The following is a 26375-nucleotide window of genomic DNA, read 5'->3' on the forward strand; positions in this document are numbered from 1 at the left end:
GGAGATCAGGAGGACAAATTGGACTCCTGTGAGCCTGATACTTAGACACAGAGTGGGAGTCCCAAAGAGTCACGGGGACAATTTCCCCCCCCCCCCCCGCAACCCCCCCCCCCGGGTCCACTACATGCTCTTATTTTGATTACTCAGTGGAGGGGGCAGGTAGCTTGAGCTGCCATCCAGGAGAAACATCCCTTCCAAGTCCATTCTGGCCTTGGTACTAGCATCACAATTTTACAGATAAGGACACTGAGGACAGAGCTGTGACTTGTCCAAGATCGTATGTCTAAGTCCCTCTGTGTGTTGTCTGCAAAGCAGCCATAACAATGCGAACGACATCACAGAGGTGTGGCTTACTGCCAACCAAGGTGTGCCACTTAGCGACTCTTTCAGTGCACTACCCATTTCCGCAGAATGTTAATAGTTAACATTCGGAGATGCTTCTTGAGTACCATCGCAGTGACTACTAACTCAGAAAATTCTCAACACTTATCATTACTCTCATTTTGGCTGCCAGCAGCCACAGTCCTTATTAGTCCACAGTCTATCACTAGCCTTTATATCGGACTAGTCACCTGCCTGCCCTAGCTACGTCATCACAAAGCGCAGTGCAGGAATCCCCGAGAAGACGTCCCTTCTGAACGCACTAGCTTCTTTGATTTGCTCTCGAATCACTGCACAGCACAACCGATGTCGGTCCGTAGGGCTCCTAAGATGACTAGCCTGGAATTGAGAATGGCAGCCATAGCAATCAGAACGGCCGCAGTGGATGGGAGTGGGGGGGTGGGAACTAGGGGGAGGAGGGGGGGTATTGCTAGGGGCAGATCCGGGTCTCGAACCAGTGAGTCATCCTTTACGCAGGCGCAATACGACCCGCTAGTCTGGTGAGCTCGCGAGAGGTGTGGTAGTCTCCAGAGACGTTGGGGACGGACTAGATCCGCGCTGTGGGCTGGTCGTGGGCGGGCAAATTAAAACGCTCAGCCCAATGGAAAAGAAGGCATCAGGTGCCCGGGGCCACACAGGTCGCCGGGAATTTGGCGGTGCTAACCAAGGGCGGAGTTTGAGAAAGGGGCAGCGCTCAATGAGTAGAGGGGTAAGGATTGGCCAGCGTCGAAGGCCGGGCGGGAAGGGGGCGGAGGCTTGGGACTGGCGGAGGGAGCCTGAAGGGGGCGGAGGCTCGGGACTGGCGGAGGGAGCTTGGTTAAACGTTAGGCATCGGAGAAGGGGGTGGGTCTAATGGATTCCGCTCGAAAGGGGCTTCCCCTGAGCAGCGGGGCACGGTGAAAGGATCCGAGCCAGATCCGAGGCTGTGGAAGGTGCGAGTTCGGCCCGATAGGAGGTGGAATTAAGTGAGTCTTGAAGGGTGGTGCCGAGGCTGCCGCAGCCTGGCCTCGCGGACTAGAAGGGTCGGTGATTATCCAGGGAGATAGGCTGAAGAGGGCAGGTTGCAGAAGCCAAGCGTTCTGGGCGAGGATTAGAGGTATGAAAGGGTTTGGGAAGTAGAGGGGTGGGGGGCGGTGATTGGAAAGGGCAGGTTTTAGAAGAGCCGGATTGAGCCTGAGGTTACCTTGCTTAGTGAAAAGGCAAGATGAGGAAAGAGACTCGTATAAAAGCAGCGAGGTCGAGGGGAACGGGCGAGACCAGGTTTCCCCGGTGGCAGAAGATGGCCTTGAGAGGCGGGGTTTAGAAGGCACGGGAATGGAACAGCGTGAAGGATGCGATCTAGAATAGGGGCGGGGCCTGGAAAGGGCCAGGGATGTGGGTCCTCTGGATACTCCAGGGGCCTCACCGCCAGCTACACCCCTGCTAGAGCCGTGCCAGGGGTGAAGGCTCTTCAGCCATGACCTCCACCGGCCAAGATTCTTCTACCAGGCAGCGAAGGGGTAGGCACAATCCCCAGTCGCCCCCTCAAGACTCCAGCGCCACCTTGGTGAGGCCCCAGACCGGCCCTGATGAGGGGGGAGGGAAAGGCAGCCAGCCATGTCCAGACTGATCCTTGTCTTTGATTGGCAGAAGCGAGGTGTTAAGAAGGGTACTGCACCCCACTCCAGCCCCAATCTAGCAGAGGTAAAGAAAAAAGGCAAAATGAAGAAGCTCAGCCAAGCAGTTGAAGAAGACCTGATCGCGGGGCTCCAAGAGCTGGTGAGAGAAGCCTGGCTGCAGATTGTCCTTCTTTACCAAACAAAACAATGGTTTTCCCCATCCTGGACAGTATACACTGTTCTCTCTGATTGGAGCCCTGAGTGAATCTGTGTTTCTTTTCTTTTCCCCTGCAGGATCTGAACCCCGAGACAAGAGTATTGGTTGGTACTGGATTGGTGTTTGATGAGCAGCTAAATGACTTCCACTGCCTTTGGGATGACAGGTGAGGCATGACCTCCAGATTGTCCCCAAAGTAGGAAATTTACACATTTGCCCCCCTCTTCCCCCAAGCAAGAACGAATCTTTTCTTATTCTGGCTTGTAGTCTGGAAGCAGATGACTTAGGGAGGTAGGGATCATTCTTGAAAGAGTTCTGTTTTAAGCCAACACATACATTGAGTGTCTGCTGTGTGCCGAGAGTTGGTGATATATGTGAACAAGTAGAAAAGTCCCTTCTCTGCTGATTGGTGAGGAAGAGGGGAGATCATTAAACAGCTGACAGCAGGATGAAGTTTTGAACGGAGACAGAGTGACGAGGAATTCGTGTGTTTTTTTGTTTTGAGACAGAATCTGACTCCATAGCCTAGGCTGTCCTGGAACTCACTCTTTAGCCTAAGCCATCCTCAGACCTTTGATGATCTTCCTGTCTTAGCCTCCTGAGTGCTGAGATTACAGGCATGACCTACGACACTTGGCTAGAAGTGTTTATTAGATGGCCCTGGACTAGTAGCTAGCACACGGAGTCCCGGAGCCTTCCTTGAGGAAGAGACGTTAGGCTGAAATATACTTTGTATCTGCTCTACATTTCAGAAGAATCTGCTTATTCTTTTTGGCTCTATGTTAAAAAATATATTCCCTATCTGACCTCTCCTCACTGGTCCCCTGCTTCCAGCCTCCACACTGAAGCCTAAAAAATATGTTTGCAATGAAGTTCCCTTTCTTAAAATACTTCAAGGGCAGAGCATTGCTCTTAAGGTAAAGTCTGAATTCTTTAGCCTGGCCTCCAAGGCTCCACGTGATTTGGTTCCACACCACCGTTTGTGACCTAGTCAGCCAATCCTCATTTGCTTCAGTTCCCCTCACCCACACTGGTCCCCTTGCTCTTCTTTCAGCATGCCAGGCACCCCCTAGCCGAGAGGGTTCCTCACCTTTGGCTGATCCCTCTTTCAACTTTCACAACTATTGAGATGCTCACAAAAGTCTTTGAGTGGCCGCTGCCTTTCTCCCATCTGGTCTTAGATATTTTACCAGCCTCTGCCATTGTCTGTTAATCATTACCCTGGTGTTTACAAATACAGTAGCTCTCTCCCTCTCCTGACCTAAAACTAACTCGGGATGGCAAAAGGTTTCATTTATGGCCAACGTTGGTTGAGGGGCTAGGGATAAAGCAGTACCAAAACTGCCTTCAGAAGCCGAGGTGGAAGGGAGAGTGAAGCTGGAGTCGAAGGGGGCTTCCATTTTTTAAAGCAACACCCCGGGAAGGCATTGCTGACATTTGAATAAAAATCCAAGGGGGCCTTAAGGGAGTGAGCCATGGAGTCATTCTGGAAGAGTGTCCTAGGCAAAAGACATTGAAGCCCACGGGCCTGGCTGAAAGGTATGTGTTTAGTTGAAGACCAAGGAGACCACTACAGGCGAAACAGAGCGAAAGAGGAGGCTTATGGTAAGGAATAGGGTCAGACAAATGGTGGCCACAGTGTAGTGGCTGTTTTCAACCTATGACCCTGAAGCACAGCCCCTGGATGATGATGTGCTGGATACGTGTCCTACATGCCTGTGACCTTGAATTACCTGCCCCTGGGGTGTAGCCTGGAGCCACCTTTAAGACCTGAGACCACACGTAGGCTGGTCTCTTTCCCCTGTGGGGTTGGGTGGAGTGGACTGACTCAGGCAGCCAGAGCAGCAGAGGACGGTACGTCAGCCTTCCAGGACCCTGCAGCGATTCCCCTATCCTGTTTAATGAGTTTTCTTTCCTAATAAATTCCTTTACCCTTTAAGCAGACTCCAGTGGATTCCTCATTATAGGACAGATCTGTTTTTAGAGCCTTCTAGGTGTGATACAGATTTTTGGCTTCTACTATGAATGGAGTAGGAGCTACAGAAGGGTTCTGAGTAGTGGAATTTTCACCACTGGCTGCTGCTGTGTGCAGCAGGGACTGTTGGAGGAAAGTGTATGACTTCAGAAATGACAAGAGGAAAGGTTGAAGCCCCAGGGAAGGGATGAGCAGCTGTGGGGGAGGGGGTGTGGATGGGAGATGTGGCTAGAGCAGATATGGTCCCTACTGGCGTGCGTACGTACATGTGTACATGCGTGTGTGTCAGTCACTGCATCTCTGCCTCCCTAGTTTCCCTGAATGCCCTGAGCGGCTCCATGCCATCAAGGAGCAGCTGATTCTGGAGAGCCTCCTGGACCGTTGTGTGTCTTTTCAGGTGAACTCCCGGCCCCGGCATGCGGGTGGTGGGCAGGGAACTGGCAGGACCTAGGCATGGCCTGTGCTCTAGCCCCTTTATCCCTCGTGTCTCCCCAGGCCCGGTTTGCTGAGAAGGAGGAGCTGATGTTGGTTCACAGGTGAAAACTTGGGAGTGTGGTAGGGCAGGGAGGAGGATGCTCTGGCCCAACCAGGAAAGAATCCCATAGACTCGGTGGCCAGCCTTGGACAAGTCCCTGAGCCTCTCTGAATCTGTCATTGCTCAAAAAAACCTAAGTTCCAGTTAGGTGTGATGGTACATGCCTGTAATCCCATCACTTGGGACAGGAAGACAAGAGATTCAGGAATTCAAGACAGTCCACACCTACATAGCAGCTTCAGTCTGGGTTATGTGAGACCCTGTCTGAAAAAGCCTCCCACCCCCAAAGAAAAAAATCTTAGTTCTTCAGGACGGTCATTTTGTCTGTCAGGTACCTGACAGCATCTTATAGATCCTGAGCCTGGGATAGGCTTGAGTTCTTCTAATCTGGTTTGCTAACTGATGGTGGATGTCTGGCATCAGTTAGCGATCAGGAGGCTCCTAGGGGGCTGTAGGAACTCAGAGAAATAGGCCTGGTACAGTATGGCTCACAGAAAACTGGCTTGGCAGAGAGTATCTGAGCTGAGCTCCGGGAGGAGGGGGGGCGGGGGTGAGTCCAGCCGTAGAGCCGAAGTGGGCTAGAGAAGAAATAGGGACTGTGGCCTCCATCTCAGCTGATCCCCTACGTTGACTGTGGAGGCCTGGTTTGGCCAGAGGCCTGGTTTGTAGAAGGTGTGGCTGGGAGGGAGGGTAGGGCCCTAAATCTTATCCCCTATCTTGTGTCCCCAGCCTGGAATACATTGATCTGATGGAAACAACCCAGTACATGAATGAAGGAGAACTTCGCATACTAGCAGGCACCTATGATTCAGTCTATCTGCATCCGGTATGCGTGAGAACTGTGAGGTTAGGGTGTGGCAGCCATTCTGGGGTCTCCCATATCCATGCCAACCTCGCTGTGGGAAAAAGAGGCTAAATAGATAGGATAGTCCTTTCTCATTCTTTCTCTCTGGCTCTGCACTGTCTCCAGAACTCCTATTCATGTGCCTGCCTGGCCACAGGCTCTGTCCTCAGGCTGGTAGATGCGGTCCTGGCGGCTGAGATTCGGAATGGCATGGCCGTCATCAGGTAGGACTCAAGCTTCTTACATTTTTATTTCATTTTATTTGGTTTTTTTTTTGAGACAGGATTCTTCTGTGTAGCCCTGGCTGTCCTGGAACTTGCTTTGTAGACCAGGCTGGCCTTGAACTCACAGATCCTCCTGCCTTTGCTTCCTGATTGCTGGGATTAAAGGTTTGTACCACCACTGCCTGGCAGATTTAAAAAGAAATCTTCCTACCTAGTGGTGCATGGAGGTCCATGTCTGTAATACCAGTACTTTGGAGGTGAATGTTGAAGGATCAGGAGTTCAAGGCTACCTCGAGCTATATAGTAAATTTGAGGCCAGCCTGGGCTACATAAGATACTTTCTCAAAAAAAAAAAAAAAAGTCCTTCCCTCAAATGTAAAAGATGTTAACTTGGTCTATATGTTCATGCGGTTGAAGAGCGAAAATGGGAGTTTAATACAAATTCGCCTCTCACCTCCCCTTGTGGCTGCACTCCTGCAAGGTAGCCATTGTAATCAGTAACTTGTGTCCTCTCACAGATAGTCTTATTAGTAAGTGATAAGTATCATAGGCCACTTATTCACAGGTACATATTTCTTTCCTATCTGGAACATCTTGAAATCCAGAGGCAGCCAGTTCTATCGGAACATCTTGAAATCCAGAGGCAGCCAACAAACTGTGACATCTCAGATTTTTGCCCATAGCATTTTCTGTTTTCTTGTTGCCATGGAAAATCATAGCCTATCTTGCCGCCGCTGACTCCCTACTGCTGATAAAATGCAGAAGCTAGCCCTTGGTCCTCACTCCCTTTTTAATCTCCAGTGGCAGTAAGCACACGATGCCCTCCCAAACTGCATTTCTTTTTTCTTGCTTTTTCAAGACAGGGTTTCTTTGGCTGTCTGAGAACTAGCTCTGGCCTCAAATTCACAGAGATCCCTCTGCCTCTGCTTCCTGAGTGCTGGGATTAAAGGCGTGGGCCACTAACACCCAGCTTCTGTTCATTTAAAACAACAACAACTTAGATGTTTTTTTGTTTCTGTTTTTGTTTTTTAATGCTGAATGCTGTTTACTGAAGGAGGGAAGAGGTCTTAAATACAGGCTTACAGCACAATGGGAGAACCCCGAAGGGCAGAAGTTCGCTACTGATGTTTTACAATCTTGCAACTTAGATGTTTTTGAAAGCTTTCTCTTAACAGTGTATGGGTTATACCTGAGTGAGATGCCATTGTGAAATATACTTTCTAAGTTAGTCACTCTCATGCTGTTGGGCATTTTGCTTCTCAGTCATTTGCTGCTTCAAATACCATAGCAAATAACAGTGGCACATTTATGAACATAGCACATTTTTTTTTCCAGAGCTGAGGACCGAACCCAGGGTCTTGCACTTGCTAGGCAAGTGCTCTACCACTGAGCTAAATCCCCAACCCGAACATAGCAATGTTTACTACATAGGTTTCAGCTAAGCCCATGTAGCAAAATGACTGGGTATGAGAAAGTATGTATGGACAACTAAGTTCGTGTTCTATTTTTTGAGACAGGAGCTCACTATATATCCCAGGCTGGCCTTGAACTGTATAGATCCTCCTGCTTCAACATCCTCGAGTGCTAGTATTACAGACATGGCCACGATGCCAAATGCATGCATGGGTACATTTTCCTTCTGTCTGTCTGTCTGTCTGTCTGTCTCTCTCTCTTCCTTGATTTTTTTTGTTCTGTTTTGTTTTGACAGAATTTCACTGTATTGTATAGTTTTTTTTTTTGTTTTTTTATTTTTTGTTTTTTCGAGACAGGGTTTCTCTGTGTAGCTTTGCCTTTCCTGGAACTCGCTTTGGAGACCAGGCTGGCCTCGAACTCACAGAGATCACCTGCCTCTGCCTCCCAAGTGCTGGGATTAAAGTCGTGCGCCACCACTGCCTGGCACGTGTTTTAATGGTTGTGTTTAAATCTCCTTTGATGAGAGAGCATTGGGTTGGGGGTTGGGAAGCTTCAGAAGCCACGGTTACTCAGTTGCTGGCCGATTGACAGAATCTATGCTGGAAGAATGGGGAGCGTGGGAGGACGACTCCCAAATCCGCAGCCTTCCCTTTCGTGCTTAGGCCTCCTGGACACCACGCCCAGCGCAGTCTTATGGATGGGTATTGCATGTTCAACCATGTGGCTGTGGCTGCCCGCTACGCTCAAAAGAAGCACCGCATTCAGAGGTCAGCAACAAATGACGGGTGGAATGTGGGTAGCATGGAAGAGGGGTACCGTGGTCCTGGTTCTTCCTCCCTATTGCCTCACTTGATGCCTTTGTACAGAGCTCCCCTCTCTCCTGCCCACAGGGTTCTTATTGTGGATTGGGATGTGCACCATGGTCAAGGAACACAGTTCATCTTCGACCAGGACCCCAGGTATATCCCAAGTCCCACCCTAAGTACTGGACTCCTAACTACTTCTGTGAGGCCCAGCCATAGGTGTTAGGAAGGAGGGAAAGGCATTCACATTCGTTGAGTTGGCCTGGGACGAGCAAATATACTGCTTCCTGGTTGTCTGCTCTCTCCTAATTACATTCTGAAGCAAGAACTGTGGAGTTCCCATTTTACAGATGGGGAAACTGAACCTTATGCAGAGTAGGAAATTAGTGTTATGCAGGCAAGTGAAAGAGGTGGGATTTGACTTAAAAGTAATTGGAGATCTTGTTCAACAATTCACCCCTGAGCTGGAGCGGACCTCAAATTAATACTTTATTTTTTTAAATATTATTTATTTTATTTTACAATACCATTCAGTTCTACATATCAGCCACAGGTTCCCCTATTCTCCCCCCTCCCACCAATACTTTATTTTAACTGTACTTCAAACTATTCTTTAAAATTAAATAGGGGGCTGGCAAGATGGCCCAGCAGGTAAAGGTGATGGCCTAACAATCTGAGTTTGATCCCCAGGACCCACATGGTGGAAGGAGTAAATAGTCTCCTGCAAGTTGTCCTCTGACCTCCATATATATATACCATAGCATGCAAACACCCATACACATACACCGAAAATAAAAAGAAGTTGACAGTTCAGGTTTTAGCCTCATAGATTTTTATGTATATATAGATATTCACTATTATTAATAATATACTACCAATGGGATAATTCTCCATATGTTCACTAGCAGCTTTATTTCATCTAACTGTATTGGGGACACATTTACCATGTTGATGCTACAAAAAGCATCCTATTCTTTGTGAAGACTGTAGAGTATTTCATTGCATTGTTGGAGCTCTGGTCATTTAATCCTGGGAAATTTAAGATACTTCCTAGTTTTTGCTATTGTAGACAATTCTACTGTGAATAGTATTGTAAATACAGAATTTACATCTCTAGGTATATCTGTATAATGAATTTCTAATAGTGGGTTGCTGAGTCAGGCAGATTGACATGCTTTAAGGTCTGGTGTATGCTGCCAGACTTTACCCCAGAAGGGTGCTAGTTTATCCTTCCTGGGGAAAATGATTAAGTGAAGCCAGGCAGTGGTGGCATATGCCTTTGATCCCAGTGCTCGGGAGGCAGAGGCAGGTGGATCTCTGTGAGTTCAAGACCAGCCTGGTCTATAGAGCAAGATCCAGGACAGGCACCAAAACTACACAGAGAAATCCTGTCTCAGAAAAGAAAAAAAGAAAGAAAATGGTTAAGTGTTTAGTACTAGGGATTATTATATTATAAAGAGTAGTTGTTTTATCTGGCCTTCCATCCAATTTATATATTTAATATATTTATTATAGAGAATTCATTATAGAGAATTCATTATAGAGAATCCACTTGTGCTCTCGTGGCCCTTGGTCCTATCTTGATGCTTTGTTCTTTAAACATTGCTTTACTATTTTCCAGCACTTGGTGCTGATGATAGTTGTCTTTCTCACTTCTTTCTGAGTTATCTGTTTTGCTCTCTGAAAGGCTTTGGAGTCTCCTCTTTTTGCCATCTCTTATCCCACATGAACTCTAGGTCCTGTTAATGTCTCTTTAGCAGTGGGTTGACATTTTACATCTGCAGCCTTACACCTTCTATGTTTGCACGTGGTTTTTTTTTTGGGGGGGGGGTGGTTCAAAACGGGTTTTCTCTGTTTTGTTGCCTGCCCTGGATCTCACTCTGTAGCCCAGGCTGGCCTCGAACTCACAGAGATCCGCCTGCCTCTGCCTCCCGAGTGCTGGGATTAAAAGCGTGCGCCACTGCCGCCCAGCTACATGTTCTTATATTGCATCTTAGATAATATAGTTTCTCTGTCCTCTCAGACTCCTATTAGAGATCCTTTATGAGATTTTGTTTTGTTTTGCTTTGACTTTTGAGACAGGGTCTCTAGCTCGGGCTGGCCTTTACTTCTGTATATAGCTGAGGATGACCTATTGTTTTTTTTTTTTTTTTTGGTTTTTCGAGACAGGGTTTCTCTGTGTAGCTTTGCGCCTTTCCTGGAGCTCACTTGGTAGCCCAGGCTAGCCTCGAACTCACAGAGATCCGCCTGGCTCTGCCTCCCGAGTGCTGGGACTAAAGGCGTGCGCCACCACCGCCCGGCTGACCTATTGTTTTTTAAGTGGGGACAGGAGGTGTTTTCCTCTTACACTCCAGGGCCAGGGCAAGTATGTAGCTGTCTGGGATGAGAGTCCCTTGCCCTCTGCCCATGAAGTTCAGGGGTCTTAACTCTGCCTCTCCCACATGGATGCCAGGGAGGCCAGGACCTGTGCCACATCCACCTCCTCTAAACAGATCTCTTTTGTTTCTCTGTTACATAGGTTTTCAAATGAAGGTTCATCTAGTCCACTTTATTCTTACAGTTTTATCTAATTTTTATTTCCCTTCTTTGCCTTTTCATTTTGACTTCCTGCTCCAAGCCCTCAATCCTAAGGGATGGTCTGGATTTTTTTTTTAGTTTGAACTCTTCTTCCTCCTACCCTGTACCACCAGGCCTGGTTTCTAAGACACTAGAGGTCGAACCTAAGGTTTCATGCATGCTAGGCAAGCATTGTACCAACTGAGCTACATCCCCAGCCCTGGGCGGCTTTTTAAAAATAAACCTTTATTTTTAAAAATTTTATGTATATGGCTGTTTTGCCTGCATGTATGTCTGTACCATGTGCATGTCTAGTACCCTTGGAAGCCAAAAAAGGGCATTGGATTCCTTGGAACTTGATCTACAGTTGTGAGCTGTCATGTATGCTGAAACTCAAATGCAGGTCCTCTGGAAGAGCAAAGATCCCCTTAACTGCTGACATCTCTCCTCTCCTAGGTGGCTTATTTCATGTTTTCTCTCTCTTTTTACTTGGCTCAGTGTCCTGAGAGGTGGCCTTAATTCTGTTTGTAAGTCCTCCCATTGAAGTATGTACTCTGACTTTTTTTCTTTTGAAATGAGATCTTACTGTGTAGCCCAAGCTGGCTTTGATCTTACTCTCTGCAGGCCAGGCTGGCCTCCAGCCTGAGGTCCTCCTCTCTCAGCCTACCAAATGCTAAGACTGCAGGCATGTGCCACCCTCTCTAGCTCGACAGTTTTTTGATCGGCACAAGCATTTTCTTTCTCTCTTGTTTTTATACTCTCTCGGTCCTGAGCTTGTTTTTATAGAATAAGAATTAGATCTGGGCCTTGGTGGCACATGCCTTTAATCCCCCAGCACTTGGGAGGCAGAGGCTGGCAGATCTCTGAGTTGGAGACCAGCCTGGTCTACAGAGTGAGTTCCAGGACAGCCAGGGCTACACAGAGAAACCCAGTCTTGAAAGAAACAAACAAATTAAGTGCCTTAAAGTTTTCTCCCATTCCATGTTGTTATATCTCTTCATTCTGAGGCCAAATGAATTATCTTATTGGTTCTTCTCTTTTATATTGGTGCTTTTCCTCAAATGTCTCCTTTTGGCTATTTATACCTCAAATTGAAGGGCTGTTCTTGAGGCCATCATGAGATTACTGTGCTGTGCTATTTGTAGATCTGTGTTCCTAAAAAGCATTTCCCCAGAAATGGAAACAGGATGTCTGCTGATAGAGATCTCAAGTTCAGGGACAGTGGGAAAAGATCCAGGCATTGGGTTGGACTTTGCAAATACCAGGATAAAAAGAATGCCACTTTGGGGGAGGGGGTACAGAGTGCACATTTTTTATTTAATTAATTTTATTTTTACGTGTATCCCTTAGTGTCTGGATGTATACCGTGGGTGTGCATGAGTCTGCAGATGTAAGAAGAGGGAGTCAGATCCCCTGGAACTAGAGCTAAAGGCGCCATGTGGGTGCTGGGAACTGAACCCAGGTCCTGTGCAAGAGCAGTAAGTGCTCTTAACCTCTGAGCCGTCTCTGCAGCCCCCAACATCTCTTTTTTTAATCCCTCAGCCTTGATAAAGGTTTGTGTCAGATTCCCTGGAACTGTACTTAGAGACAGGTGTGAGCTGCCATGTGGATGCCGGGAATTGAACCCGGGTCCTCTGGAAGAGCAGCCAGTGCTCTTTTACCACTGAGACATCTCTTCAGCTCCTCACTTAATTTTCTGATCTTTAATCTCTGGCTCTTTCTATCATCTCTACTGTTTTAATACTTAACTAATTCTTCTGTTTTATCTTTTTAAATTTCTTCCACTTGTGTTCTTTATTTTGTTTGTTTGTGGCAACCTGGGTTAAATGCTTCAACATTAATAAATCCATTGGCCATTTTATTTCATCCATATCTACAGCCTCTACTCTAATCCTGGATTATTTCTGCATAAATTCTCGAATGTATCTTTTAAAATTAGGGATTAAGTTTTAGCAAACATATTACTCATTGGAGGTATAGCTCAGTGGCAGAACTGTTCCTTACAGTTTGGGTTTAACTTCCCTCCCCAGCATTTTAAAAAAAAGCACAAACCTCAGTATCATGGCTGAGAAAAGGAGTAAGACTTGAATAAGCTTTTGGGGGGTGTGGGGTAAAATATGGTCTCATTATGTAACCTAAATTATCCTTAAAGTCTCAATCCCCCTGCCTCAACCTCCTGAGTGCTGAGATTATATATATGCATTGCTGTAGCTGGCACCTCTACTGTCCTTTGCATGGGATGTCAGAAAGGTGAAGAGTAAACCTGTTCTAGGAGTCCACCGTTAGACTTGAAGTTGGTGGAAAACACTGTGCAATATCCCTTTGGAGTCTGGGGATGGCTCAGTCAGTAAATCCTTATGAGGACCTGACTTTGATCCTCAGAACCCATATTTTAAAAAGCCAGAGTGATGGTACACACTTACAATCCCAAGTAGTGGAGTGGCAGAGACAGGCAGATCCGTGGGGCTCAGTGACCAGCAAACCTAACCTACTTGATGAGCTCCAAGCCAATGAAAGACCCTATGACAAAAAAACAAGGTGGATGATTCTGGAGTAACAACACCCAAGGTTGTCCTTTGTCTTTTACATGACACATACACATATGAATACACGTACACACACATCTACTGGGCTATGTAAAGCCCTTAATACATAGCAGCACGCGCACACACACACACACACACACACACACACACACACACACACACACACAAAATCAATCAATAAAAATAAAACCCTCTTCTTTTTCCTCTATTAACCTAGTTTCCTTGGATGCTAGTTGTTTGTTTTTTGAGACAGGGTCTCACTGTGTAGCCTTGGCTACTCACTCTGTACACCAGGCTGGCCTTGAACTTATAGAGCCTCTGCTTCCCAAGTACTAGGATTACAACATGCACCACCACACTTGATGAGGGCTGTTTTCTGTTCTCTGACTGAGAGCTGTTGGGGAGCTGGGTTTCTTCAAGTCTTTGCTTATTTATTCCCTGAGGAAAATTCTTATTCTCCAGTGTAGTTATTTTCCTGTACTCATTACTTTGCTGAAGGTTTAAGGCCAGTATTTACATGTCAGTGTCAGAAATTTTAAAATAATATAATTAAGCAAACAAAACTAAATAATTCAGACTGGGCATGGTGGTTCTCCTGTGAGTTCAAGGCCAGCCTAGTCTACATAACAAGCTGCAGACCAGCCAGAGCTACATAATAGAAACCCTGTATCAAAACCAAAACAAAGAATCATCCTCTACCCACCCAAGACCAGAGCTTTAATGTTGTTGTTCTTTTCTCATATGTTACATCCTGACTTGCAGTTTCCCCTCCTGCCACTCCACTCCATCCTGCCCCCACTTCCCCTCTCCCCCAGATCCACTCCTATTTCCCTTCAGAAAAGAGCAGGCCTCCCAGGGACATCAACCCAACACAGCATAACAAGATGCAATAAGACTAGGCACAAACCGTCATAGCAAGGCTGGACCAGGTAACCCAGTAGGAGGAAAAGGGTCCCATGAGTAGGCAAAAGAGTCAGAGACAGCCCCTGCTCCCACTGTTAGGAGCCCCACAAGAACACCAAGCTAAACAACCACAGCGTATATACAGAGGACCTAGCATAGACCCATGCAGGCTAAAGCTGTTTATGGGGATTTCATTCCCCAATTCCAAGATACTTTTAATCATTTTTAAGTATCATTTTTATATCCTTTAAATTTCACAGCTATATTATCAACATATATGAAGATGTCTTTCTTGAATTAGTCTAGATTCTTTGTTCACCACTATTTTTTCATTTCCCATAAAAAGGAGGTGGGTAGGATGCTGCCTCAGACTACTGGAACAAGGCACAGTGTAGTTGATCAGATAGAGGGTAACTGAATAGACAGATGTACAGATAAATGATAGATTATTCATTTTTCCCCAAGCAGAGTTAACCCCCCAAACCCTCTGCTTTCTGTTGGAATCTGTCCATCATGTTCTTTTAGTCTCAACCTGAATATCATGCCTTTTTAGCTAGAATCTGTTTATCATGTCTTTTCACCCAGAACATGTACATATGTCCTCTCTGTCTGAACCTACAGATTTTATCTTTTTAGTCAGAACCTGCACATGGTGGCTTTTCAGCATCAGTTTTGTGTCTTGGTCTTTCTCACCCCTGTGGGCACTTTCTCCTCTATGAAATAGAAGTAGTAGAGATGGCTTTGTGAAGTATTAAGGAAAAAGGACTGTCCTCACTTGACTTTATGGCAGCCTCAGACACTGTCCTTCACTTTAGCCCCACACACAAAACCAAGCCCTCTCTTTCCTCGTTCCTGGCCTCTGCATTTCTCCACTTCCTTCAGTGGAATCACTAAGTTCCCCAGCATGGACTTGATGAGGCTCTTGACAGCCCTGGCTGGCTTCTGCAGATAAGTTCCCCTCAGACCCCCATGGACCTCCAGTATTCAGTGTTGTTATTACCTTGGGATAATAACACTGCGCGGAGCAGTGAGAGGACAAGACTAGCGTTCCTCACAGGATCATCATTGCCCAGGTTCCTGGGTCGACTCAGTAGCTCTTGAGACCTTAGACTTGAGTCTGAAATTGGGTGGACACTGACAGAAGGGTTCCTGTGGGAGATCAATGAATATGTAGAAAAAAGGGGTAAACCACTGGGCGAGGAGTAATGAATGGGAAAAGGAATAAGTTGGTGAATGAGTAGAAGGGTAAATTAATGGAAAAATTAAGAGTATAGATTGAGAATCGGAAAAACTTATGAGCAAGAGAATGAATTGAGTAGTTGGTAAAAAAACAACTTGTTGAATAAATAAATCCCTGCAGCTGTAGGTTGGGAGCCTTAAGTTTGACTCTTCAGTTCCCTTATTTTTTCTATGCTAGGGGTTAACACATACTATGCAACCCTCAACATTTCTTTCTCTGCCTCTAGTGTCCTCTATTTCTCCATCCACCGATATGAGCAGGGTCGGTTCTGGCCCCACCTTAAGGCTTCTAACTGGTCCACTACAGGTTTTGGCCAAGGCCAAGGCTATACCATCAATGTACCTTGGAACCAGGTCAGTGTCTTCTCACCTAAAATGAGCCTAGCCTTGCCCTCCCACAGGCTCAAGAGAGGTGACTGACTGTCTATCACATTTCTGTGTCTGTAGGTGGGGATGCGGGATGCTGACTACATTGCTGCTTTCCTGAACATCCTGCTGCCAGTTGCCTTTGAGGTCTTGGAGATCCAGGAAATTTGAGGGTGTGGGGGCAACACTGAGGGATGACCTATGAAGGCGGGCCTTCTCACATAGTCTGTTCCCTTCCTCAGTTTCAGCCTCAGCTGGTCCTGGTGGCTGCTGGATTTGATGCCCTCCAAGGAGACCCCAAGGTAAGGCAAGTTCTCCGGGTGTTAGGTAGGCAAAGGGAAGTACACTGAGCTTCGTGTTCCCACAGGGAGAGATGGCCACCACTCCACCAGGCTTTGCCCACCTAACGCATTTGCTCATGGGTCTGGCAGGAGGCAAGTTGATTCTGTCTCTGGAGGTGAGTAACCTACTTTTATCTAACGCTGTAGATCCGAAAGGACTTAGAGTGTTTATATTTATTTATTGTTTGTATGGACGTGTACATACTCTATGCACCTGTACCATGATGTGTGTGGCGGTCAGAAGACAACATGTGAGAGTTGGCTCTCTCCTTTCACCATGGAGATTCTTTTTGGGGATTGAACTCAGGTTATCAGGCTTGGTGGCAAGCCCGCTTATCCTCTGAGCCATCTCACTGGCCCACTTGAAGGCTTAAGAACAGATCTTTGGGCCTTGGGGATGGAGTTGAAAGGTAGAATGCTTAGCTGATTTTTGCAAGGGCTTCCATTCTCAGTACCACTGAAAACAAAACAAGAGTTTTGTTCCTGGAGGCTGAAGAGATGTCTAGTGGTTAGAGCACTTGCTGCTCTTGCAGAGGACCTGGGTTCAATTTCCAGCTTGCTGTTTGCAACTGTCCATAACTCCAGTTCTTGGGGATCTAACAGGCACACACGTGGTACACATACACACATGCAGGCAGAACATTCATAATCATAAAGTAAATAATTGATTCTTGAAATTTTTTCATGGGATTTTTTTTGTGAAGTTGTTCCTTGCTCAGCCTTACCACTTCATAATTCTTTTTTTTTTTTTTTTTTATTTATTTTTTTTTTATTTATTTTTTTTTTTTTTGAGTAAAACTGAAATTTATTATATGCCACAGTCGTCCTAGGGACCTCCATGCTATATATATAGCCTCTATGGTTCTATGGGTTGTGGTCTGATTGTTCATTTTATATCTAGAATCCACCAATGAGTGAGTACATACCATAACTGTCTTTCTGGGTTTGGGTTACCTCACTCAGGATGATTTTTTCTAGTTCCATCCATTTGCCTGCAAATTTCATGCTTTCATTGTTTTTCTCTGCTGAGTAGTACTCCATTGTGTATATGTACCACATTTTTTTCATCCATTCTTCCGTTGATGGGCATCTAGGTTGTTTCCAGGTTCTGGCTATTACAAATAGTGCTGCTATGAACATAGCTGAGCATGTATCTTTATGGTATGTATCAGCATTCTTTGGGTATATGCCCAAGAGTGGGATGGCTGGGTCTTGAGGTAGTTTGATTCCTAATTTTCTGAGAAACCGCCATACTGATTTCCATAGTGGTTGTACAAGTTTACATTCCCACCAACAGTGGAGGAGTGTTCCCTTTGCTCCACATCCTCTCCAACATTGGTTGTCATTGGTGTTTTTGATCTTAGCCATTCTAACAGGTGTAAGGTGGTATCTCAGAGTCGTTTTGATTTGCATTTCTCTGATGATTAAGGATGTTGAGCATTTCTTTAAATGTCTTTCAGCCATTTGTAGTTCTTGTTTTGTGAATTCTTTGTTTAGCTCTTTAGCCCATTTTTTAATTGGACTGTTCAGTGCTTTGATGTCTAGTTTCTTGAGTTCTTTATATATTGTGGAGATCAATCCTCTGTCAGATGTGGGGTTGGTGAAGATCTTTTCCCACCACTTCATAATTCTTTGTGCCTCTGCTAATCGCTTTACATCATTGTTCAGTGAGTTAAATGAAGTCACCCTCCAAATTTCTTGTTGCTTGACATATAGTGTGCACCCAAATCATGTTGCTGTTATCAGTATCAGTATACATCAGTATATTCCCTGGTAATATCTGGCCCTCTGCTTGCCTCCCCCAACAACTCCTTCCCCAGGGTGGCTATAACCTCCATGCCCTGGCTAAGGGTGTCAGTGCGTCACTCCACAGTCTTCTTGGAGACCCTTGCCCCATGCTGGAGTTCCCTAGTGCACCGTGTGCAAGGTGAGCCCCGGGGAAACGGGGGAATGGGGAGTCCTTCTTACCTGCCTGGGGTCCATTTTCTCACATACCTGCTTCCACCACCCCCAGTGCCCGGACTTCTATCTCCTGCACTCTAGAAGCCCTTGAACCCTTCTGGGAGATCCTTGCGGGATCAGGTAGGAGGTGGGGAATGGGCATGATCAGCTTCAGACGTGACATGAGCTACTGGGGATGTTCTCTTCCCGATCCCCTCTTGTTTTCCTGGGATGCCTTGCTGGGGAGGGCTGTTTGGGTTTTCGGCCTTTTGTCTGGGCCACATTTGTCTCAGAATATGATGGGATCCAGACTCAGGAAGTCGGGTGATGATCTGAGCCCCTCTTTAGTCGAGCCCCAGGAGGAAGATGAAGTAGAGGAAGACAGGGCCGAAGAGGAAGATGAGGAACGCCGCTGGGAGAGTGCTGCACTGCCACTGGATGCATGGCCAGCGCTGCAGGAGCGCACTGGGCTGGTCTATGACGAGAAAATGATGAGCCACTGCAACCTGTGGGACAAGTATGTGCTCCGAGGGCGGGGACGAGTGAGGGGGATCCCTCACCTCAGTCACTAAACCCCGGCTCTGGTCTTCCCCCACTACTAGTCATCATCCTGAGACACCTCAGCGCATCTTGCGGATCATGTGCCACCTAGAGGAGCTGGGCCTTGCATCCCGCTGCCTCATCCTGCCTGTGCGGCCTGCCATGGATGCTGAGCTTCTTACCTGCCACAGGTCAGACCCGGTGCCAGGGGTAGGTCAGGTGCAGGACTGTAGGGAAGTTCTAGGAGTAGGGCCTGGGGCTCTACTCCCATGGTGGGTGGAGCTACTGCCCACCTAGAGAGGTCCAAGATCTTACCTGGGGGTGAGCTTGTGGCTCATGGTTCCTCTGTGTCTCCAGCGCCGAGTACGTCGAGCGTATCCGGGCCACAGAAAAGATGAAAACCCGGGAGCTGCACCGCGAAGGCGCCAGCTTTGACTCCATCTACATCTGCCCCAGCACTTTTAGCTGTGCGCAGCTTGCTGCAGGCGCCGCCTGCCGCCTGGTGGAAGCTGTGCTTTCAGGAGAGGTACGCCTTCTCGGGGCGCCAGGGCAGTTGGGCTGAAGAGATGAGGTCCTAAGGAAATAGAAAGGGAGGACTCCCTGGCCCTCCTTAGGAGGACAGAGGCAGTGGGAGAGTCTCTGCTCGGAAAGGACAGGAGTGCGGGCCAGGGTCTTACCCACTGCTCCTCTCCGCAGGTTTTGAATGGCATTGCCATAGTGCGCCCTCCGGGACACCATGCAGAAGCAGATGCTGCCTGTGGGTTCTGCTTTTTCAACTCTGTAGCTGTGGCTGCTCGCCATGCCCAAGCCATTGCTGGGCGTGCCCTGCGGTGAGGGCTCCCCAGAGACCCCCAAACCTGATCTTTGAAGGAACCTGGACACTACTCCCCCCAATTCAGTCTCACTTGGCAGATCCATGGTACAGCCCCCGGGAGCTTTTGTAGACACCAGCAAGGGTCCACTGGACAGCACTTGACTACAAAAGAGGCAGAAGGGTTGTGGTGGTGTCAGCAGATCATGTCATCTAGATGCTTAATAAACGAGGATCCAGGATATAACACCAACATTCCTGATCCTTAACAGGTCTTTCCAACAAAGCCCAAGCCCAGGCTCCAGGTACTTACTCCAAAAGACTTAGGGGTTGGCATGTGACTTTAGCCAACCCGGCCTGGAGCCCTGTTCCCTAGTCAGTCCTCAGAAGAGTCGAGGACCTAGCCTCAGGTACTTGTTCAGGCCCATAGTAAAGCCCTTGGGAACCAAGGTTGGGCCTTCAGTCTTCAAATGATGGCCAATGCTTTCTCAAGATACCCATGGTCCTCCTACCTAGCACCAAATGCTTCCGAAGACCCCCGGAGTCCAGCTGGCCATAGCCCTCCTTCTCCTGGAGCTAAGTGTCTTAGGCTGCTAAAAGGAGCTATTTCCCTCCCCCAGGATCCTGATCGTAGATTGGGATGTTCATCATGGTAATGGAACTCAGCACATGTTTGAAGATGACCCCAGGTGAGAGATGGGGCTGTTAGCAAGAGGGGGTGGGTGGGGAGGGTGGTAGGCCATCCTTGCCAGAATGTTTGTAGCCCCTAACTTGTCACGGCCCCTTTCTCATCCTGTCCTCTCCCTGGCAGTGTGTTATACGTGTCCCTGCACCGGTACGACCGTGGTACTTTCTTCCCCATGGGGGACGAGGGTGCCAGTAGCCAAGTAGGCCGAGCTGCCGGTCTAGGCTTCACTGTCAATGTGCCCTGGAATGGGCCCCGCATGGGTGACGCTGACTACCTGATGACTTGGTATCGTCTGGTACTTCCCATCGCCTATGAGGTAAGGCTCATGTGACATCTGTGTAGGTGGCAGGCAGCATGTGTGTCTGACTGCCAGGTAACCGATCATATGGTGGCTGTTGGGACAGGGGTGGCAGTGATGGCCTTATGTATCTGTCTGACCATGTACATATGGCTGCATGTGAGTGGCCTCTCTGTGACATTTTACATGGGAACAACTGTCTTGGCTGTATGTATATGTGTGCGTGTGCGTGTGTGTGTGCGTGTGTGTGTGTGTGCGCGTGTGCGCGTGTGTGTGTCTCCTGGATATGTCTGCCATCATGAGTGCATGGTTATGAGACTGTCTGCAAGAGATGCTGTCTCTGTGGAACTGTGTGTACAAGGGAGGCAGGACATTGGATACATGTATGTAATGTTGCACAGTGGCTGTCACCTTCTTTCTGTATGTGATAGATGTGACGCTGGATGCCGCTCTCTTGGGATAACCCGAGAGAGACCTTGCGAATGTGGGAGGCCGTAGTGAGATAATTGTCCATGTCTGTTTGACTGGGTCCACATGTCTCTGAGTTGGCTCTCTCCAAGTGCTCCGGCTCAGGGGTAACCTAGCTGTGTGTGAGCTGGGGGGCAGGCCAGTGGTGTGTGTGGGACTGACTCACTGAGGACATAACTCTGCAAGTCTGGCCTTAGGATCTGCATGCATGTGACCTGCACACAGGTGGCAGTCACTACCTTTATGTGTCTCTGCAACTGTGTGCAGGCGATTGCCTCCTGTGGGCACGGAAGGACAGAGTGTGTCTAACTAGTCTAACTGTGGTGACTGTGTGTCATTGTGGCTATGCTGGAGTGGCTGTGTATTTTTGTCCCCAGGAGAAAACCAAGTATATGTGTGTAACTGGTGTGGTTTGCAGTCCTGCCAGTGTGGGGTTGTAAGATTGGGAGTGGGGGTGTATGACACTCATATTAGTATATATTATGTGTATGAAAGCCTGCATCATGTGCATGTGTGTCCCATGTTTGACCCTTGTTGTGTGTGGGAGAGAGGACATGTCTCTGTCTCCATTTCTCTTCTCACTGTCTCTTACCATCTGAGTCTCCATGCATCCTTGTCTCGGTGATCCATAGCCATCTCATGACTATCTCAAAAGGGGTTCTGTCAATTTGTAGCGGGTCTCCAGTATCTTTTTTTAGCTTTTATTTATGTTATGTGTTTGGGTGTTTTGCCTGAATATATATCTATGTTCCACATTCATGCCTGGTGCCCATGGAAGCCAGAGAAGGGCATCAGAGCCCCTGGGACTGGAGTTACAGACAGTTGTGAGCTGCCATGTGGGTGCTGAGAACTGAACCCTAGTCCTGGAAAAGCAGCCGGCTCTCAACTGCTGAGCCATCTCTCCAGCCCCTGTCTCCCAAAATATCTTGAGTTTCTGGTGGGTATACCCTTGTCTCTGACAGGCTGCCCATGTCTGTTTCTCCTGGTTTCCCTGGCTTCTGCTCCTTCTTTTCAGATCTCTGTTCTCACATCCTCTGCTTTCTGACTTACATTTCCATGCCTTCATTTGTCCTGGTTTCCATCTCTTGCTGCCCACCCAAGCCTTGATGCCCGTGTCTCTCTTCTCTCCTTCCTGCAGTTTAACCCAGAACTGGTGCTGGTTTCAGCTGGCTTTGATGCTGCACAAGGGGACCCGCTGGGTGGCTGCCAAGTGACACCTGAGGGTTATGCCCACCTTACTCACCTGCTGATGGGCCTTGCCAATGGCCGCATTATCCTTGTCCTAGAGGTAAAACTCTCTTGATCCCTCTTGTCAGGGTGGGAGGGCAGTTTGGAAGAGTTGGCTCTGTCAGTCTTTCCAGTGTAGTTGTCAAAACAGCACTGTGAGGTAGAGTCTGGTTAGCTCATTTTCCTCTCCAGGTCAGAGGAACTAGCTGGTTGTGGTGGCACATACCTATAACCCCAGCACTTGAGAGGAGGAGGCAGGAGGATCAGGGTCATCCTCGGGTACATATCAAGTTTGAGGCCAGCCTGGGCTATATGAAACCCTGTTTCAAAAGCTCCCCCCCCATAAAAACACATCAGAGAATGGATTGGAATAGTAACTAGTCTGAGGCTATATATTTAATAATGGCAGACAGCCGGGCGGTGGTGGCGCACGCCTTTAATCCCAGCACTCTGGGAGGCAGAGGCAGGCGGATCTCTGTGAGTTCGAGGCCAGCCTGGGCTACCAAGTGAGTTCCAGGAAAGGCGCAAAGCTACACAGAGAAACCCTGTTTCGAAAAACCAAAAATAAATAAATAAATAAATAAATAAATAAATAAATAAATAAATAAATAAATAAATAAAAATGGCAGAATTGAGACTTGAACATTTGGCTCTGGAGGTCTGCTTTTCACCACATCTGAATTGCTCCTCGCATGTTAGAGAGACAAAGTAAATTCACTGACCTTTTGTAAGTGACTGCTGCCTCCACCCCTGTGCCTGGGTTTCCTGATCTACAAATGGGGCCGGCTAATTATGGAGGCATTCCGGGCATACAGTGTGTACTGTAAAGATGCTCTGTCTTCCTGCTGTTACGTCTTTCAGACAGTAACTTAACCCTCTCAGCAAACTTGGGTGCTGTTTTCAGAGATGAGGACAGTAAGTCACAGAGAATTTAACTGGCTTACATTTACAAATGTCCCACTTACGGTTTGCCCAGGACTGCTTATGGAAGGTTAAGGGTATTGGTTAGGAACATGAACTAGTAGTTCAGTGGTAGAACATGTCTGGCATGTACCAAGGGCCCAGGCTCAATTCCTTGGTGATATTAGCAACAATGTGGACTATTTTGTCGTCAGGCCACATTCAAATACCAGCACTCCTTCTTCAATTGCTGCGACCTCAAACAGGTCTTCTGACTGCGCTGGGCCTTGGCTCCCTTATGTATAAAGGGAGGAGAAACGGGTTTGATCAAGTAGGGAAGAGTTCAAGTTAGGGGATCATACAGAGAGAATATTAGTTGTTCCTGTCCCAGGTCACAACAGGAACTCTTGGATCTGCCATGTATGTGCATTTGTGTGGGTCAAATCTGTGTTTTATATGATGTGTGGCCAAGGGTTCCTGGACAGTGTAAAGACAGGTATGGAATGAGGGCATGTTTCTGTACAGATTGGGCATCTGTCATTGTGAGGATTGTGTTAACATAATGCATAAAATATTTAAAATAGGGTCTAGCCCACAGCAAATAATAAATGTAAGCTATTGTTTATTAATACTATTACCAGTGTTGTTATTGTTATCTTGCACTTGACAGCACAGTTTACATTCCCCCAACAACCACCTCACACAGTGAGTACTGCCCATCGTACAAATGTGTGTTACACTCATTTGTTCCTGGTTCTACCCTGCACTCTAGACTTTTAGTGCCCTAGAACAAGGAGGAGAACTAATTAGAGCCAGGATATCTAACCCTCCAGATCCCCTGATGAACCCTCATTGTACCCTTCCTTCTCTTTACAAAGGGTGGATACAACTTGGCATCCATCTCTGAATCTATGGCTGCCTGCACCCATTCCCTCCTTGGAGACCCACCACCCCCACTTACCTTGCTGCGACCCCCACAGCCAGGAGCCCTGGCCTCAATCACTGAGACCATCCAAGTCCATCGCAAATACTGGCGCAGTTTGCGGCTGATGAGTGAGTGACCGGGTGGTGGTGGGACAGGCCTTTAATCCCAGCACTTGGGAGGTAAAGGCAGGCAGATAGATCTCTGTGAGTTCAAGGCCAGCCTGGTCTATAGCCAAGGCTATACAGAGAAACCTGTCTCGAAGAACCTAAAAAAGTGGGGGGGGGGGAGAAAGAAAAGAAAAGAATAAGAAGAGAGAAACTGAAAACTATAAGGGAATTTAATTCAAAGAAAGGAGGGAGGATTAGAGGCAGAAAGGGGGTGGTATCCACACTCAAGTATCTTTTCCATCGTTCCAGAGATGGAAGACGGGGAAGAATGCTCCAGTTCTAAGCCTTTCATCAAGAAGCCGCCCAAAATGACCAATCCTGTGTCAGCTAAGGGAACGACCACACCAAAAGGAAAGGTTCCAGAAGCAGGCCTAAGGAAGACTACATCCGCGTTATCTGCAAAAGAATGTACTCTAGGCCACACTAAATCAAAGTCAGCCAAGGCAGTGCTTGCTCAGGGCCCGTCCCCAGAACAGGCTGCTAGTGCAGCTCCACCGGACCAGGCCACCTCGAAGGAGACCGAGGGAGGAGCCACAGTGGACCAGCATGCCTCAGCAGCAACCACAGATGTCCCTAACCAGACCGCCTCGGAGGAGGCTGTGGGAGACGAAGCTGAGCCAGTTGGAACCTCTCTAGCCTCGTGTGCAGCAGATAAAGAGAGCACAGAGGCTTCCCCTGGGCAGGGAGCGGCAGCCCAGCAGTCCCCTGAGCAGCCGACGGGGAGTCTGAGCAGTTTGGAGCTAAGCAGTGGCGCTCAGGTAAGGCCTGCCACACCCGGGAAGAGGGTAGAAAGGGCAAGAAGTGGGCACTCTCAGCTACATCTTTCCTTCTGTGTCTAGGAGGCCCCTGAGTCTGAGGAGGGCCTACTAGGAGAAGCCACTGGAGGTCAGAGCATGAACAGCTTGATGCTGACACAGGCATTTGGGAACTTGAACGGCCAGGTGGGTTCAGGGAGAGCCTGGGGTTATGGCTGCTGCTGCCCTGTCTGTCAGCCTCCAGACAGGAGCCTGTGATGTTCGTGGAGAGGCGGAATCCTTTGCTTACTCACTTCTACCTACCCACTCTAGGATGTGTTTTATGCTGTGACCCCACTATCCTGGTGTCCCCATTTGACGGCAGTGTGCCCCATTCCTGCAGAAGGCCTAGATGTGGCCCAACCATGTGAGACCTGTGGAACAGTCCAGGAGAACTGGGTGTGTCTGACTTGCTATCAGGTATGGAACAAAAGAGGAGGGGTATGGGTAGAGATTGGCCCAGCAGCAAACTTCAGCTGGTGCCAGGCAACCCTCACTCTTCCTTCTTTCTTCCCTTCCTTCCTTCCTTCCTTCCTTCCTTCCTTCCTTCCTTCCTTCCTTCCTTCCTTCCTTCCTTCCTTCCTTATTTATTTATTTATTTATTTATTTATTTATTTATTTATTTAGGTTTTTGGCTTTTGGGTTTTCGAGACAGGGTTTCTCTGTGTGGCTTTGCGCCTTTCCTGGATCTCACACTGTAGACCAGGCTGGCCTTGAACTCACAGAGATCCACCTGCCTCTGCCTCCCAAGTGCTGGGAATAAAGGCGTGTGCCACCACCGCCACCTGGCTAAACCCTCCCTTTTCAACCCCAGGTGTACTGCAGTCGTTACGTCAATTCCCATATGGTCCACCACCATGAAGCTTCGCAACACCCACTCGTCCTGAGCTGCGTCGACCTGTCCACCTGGTGTTACCACTGTCAGGCTTATGTCCACCACCAGGTGAGCCTGGGCAGGGGGTTAACCCATGCACACTGAGCCCTCTCCCTGTCCACCCCATATCCCTTCTGTCAGTTGGTAAGAGGAGAACACAGACTCCTCGCATGGCTGCCCCATGGGTGTTTGCAGGAGTATTGACTAGTCCATGAGATACGGCAGTTCAGGGCTCCAGTGGCCACAGCCTCTTGGTGACTACAGTAAAGCCACCTTCAGTTTCACCTACTTTGTCCTTGCTTCCTTCCTCAGGATCTCCAAGAAGTGAAGAGCGCTGCCCACCAGAACAAGTTTGGGGAGGACATACCCCACTCACACTAAAGTCCCAGAACATGCTGCTGCCTGTTTGCCTTCTGAGGCCTTAGAGCAGCTTAGTTCACTGCAACCTGTACCTTGGACGAGGGTGGCCTCACTTAACCCATCCCTGAATATCCTTTGCAAGGTGCTTGTTTAAGTGCAAATCCTTTTCAAAAGACTATGATGTTCGGTTGTAGATCTGCCCCTGCTCACTGCCTGCTCGAGGAACATCACTGTTCTACCCCAGAAGGAAAGAGGGACAACTTAGTAGCCCTAAGAAGGAGCTGCAATCACCAGGATGACATGGAAGGGCACAACTGGCAGTTACAGCAGGCTTGCATATTTAATAAAGTTTAAGTTGTTACAAAACCTGAAGAAAGCTTTTCTTAATTTGGAAAAACCCCTTATTCCCAGCCAGCACAACTGGAGGAAGGGAGGGAAGAA

General features: G+C 47.9%; 1 protein-coding gene across 16 annotated transcripts; it reads left to right on the forward strand.

The window, feature by feature from the left end:
• Positions 1-877: 877 nt before the first annotated feature.
• Hdac6 (histone deacetylase 6) lies at positions 878-26300 on the forward strand. 16 transcript variants are annotated; one of them, XM_015990606.3, is made up of 29 exons: positions 878-1090; positions 1808-1927; positions 2011-2139; positions 2274-2362; positions 4484-4568; positions 4667-4707; positions 5436-5532; positions 5677-5774; positions 7850-7954; positions 8078-8146; positions 15462-15588; positions 15682-15747; positions 15843-15902; positions 15968-16057; positions 17762-17868; positions 17956-18023; positions 18231-18399; positions 18485-18613; positions 18780-18948; positions 19119-19252; positions 19854-19922; positions 20045-20237; positions 21826-21975; positions 23693-23867; positions 24156-24664; positions 24746-24847; positions 24974-25120; positions 25515-25643; positions 25887-26300. In XM_015990606.3, exons 1-29 carry the CDS (start codon positions 983-985, stop codon positions 25953-25955), a joined length of 3603 nt encoding a protein of 1200 aa, XP_015846092.1. In that variant the 5' UTR covers positions 878-982; the 3' UTR covers positions 25956-26300. The 16 variants fall into 16 exon arrangements, with proteins under 16 accessions (XP_015846092.1, XP_042124668.1, XP_076418296.1 ...); XM_042268734.2 differs by having other exon boundaries at positions 893-1090; positions 2014-2139; XM_076562181.1 differs by having other exon boundaries at positions 916-1090; positions 25515-25647; positions 25887-26142.
• Positions 26301-26375: the final 75 nt, after the last annotated feature.

Source organism: Peromyscus maniculatus, chromosome X (assembly GCF_049852395.1).
Source record: "Peromyscus maniculatus bairdii isolate BWxNUB_F1_BW_parent chromosome X, HU_Pman_BW_mat_3.1, whole genome shotgun sequence".
NCBI lineage: Eukaryota > Metazoa > Chordata > Mammalia > Rodentia > Cricetidae > Peromyscus > Peromyscus maniculatus.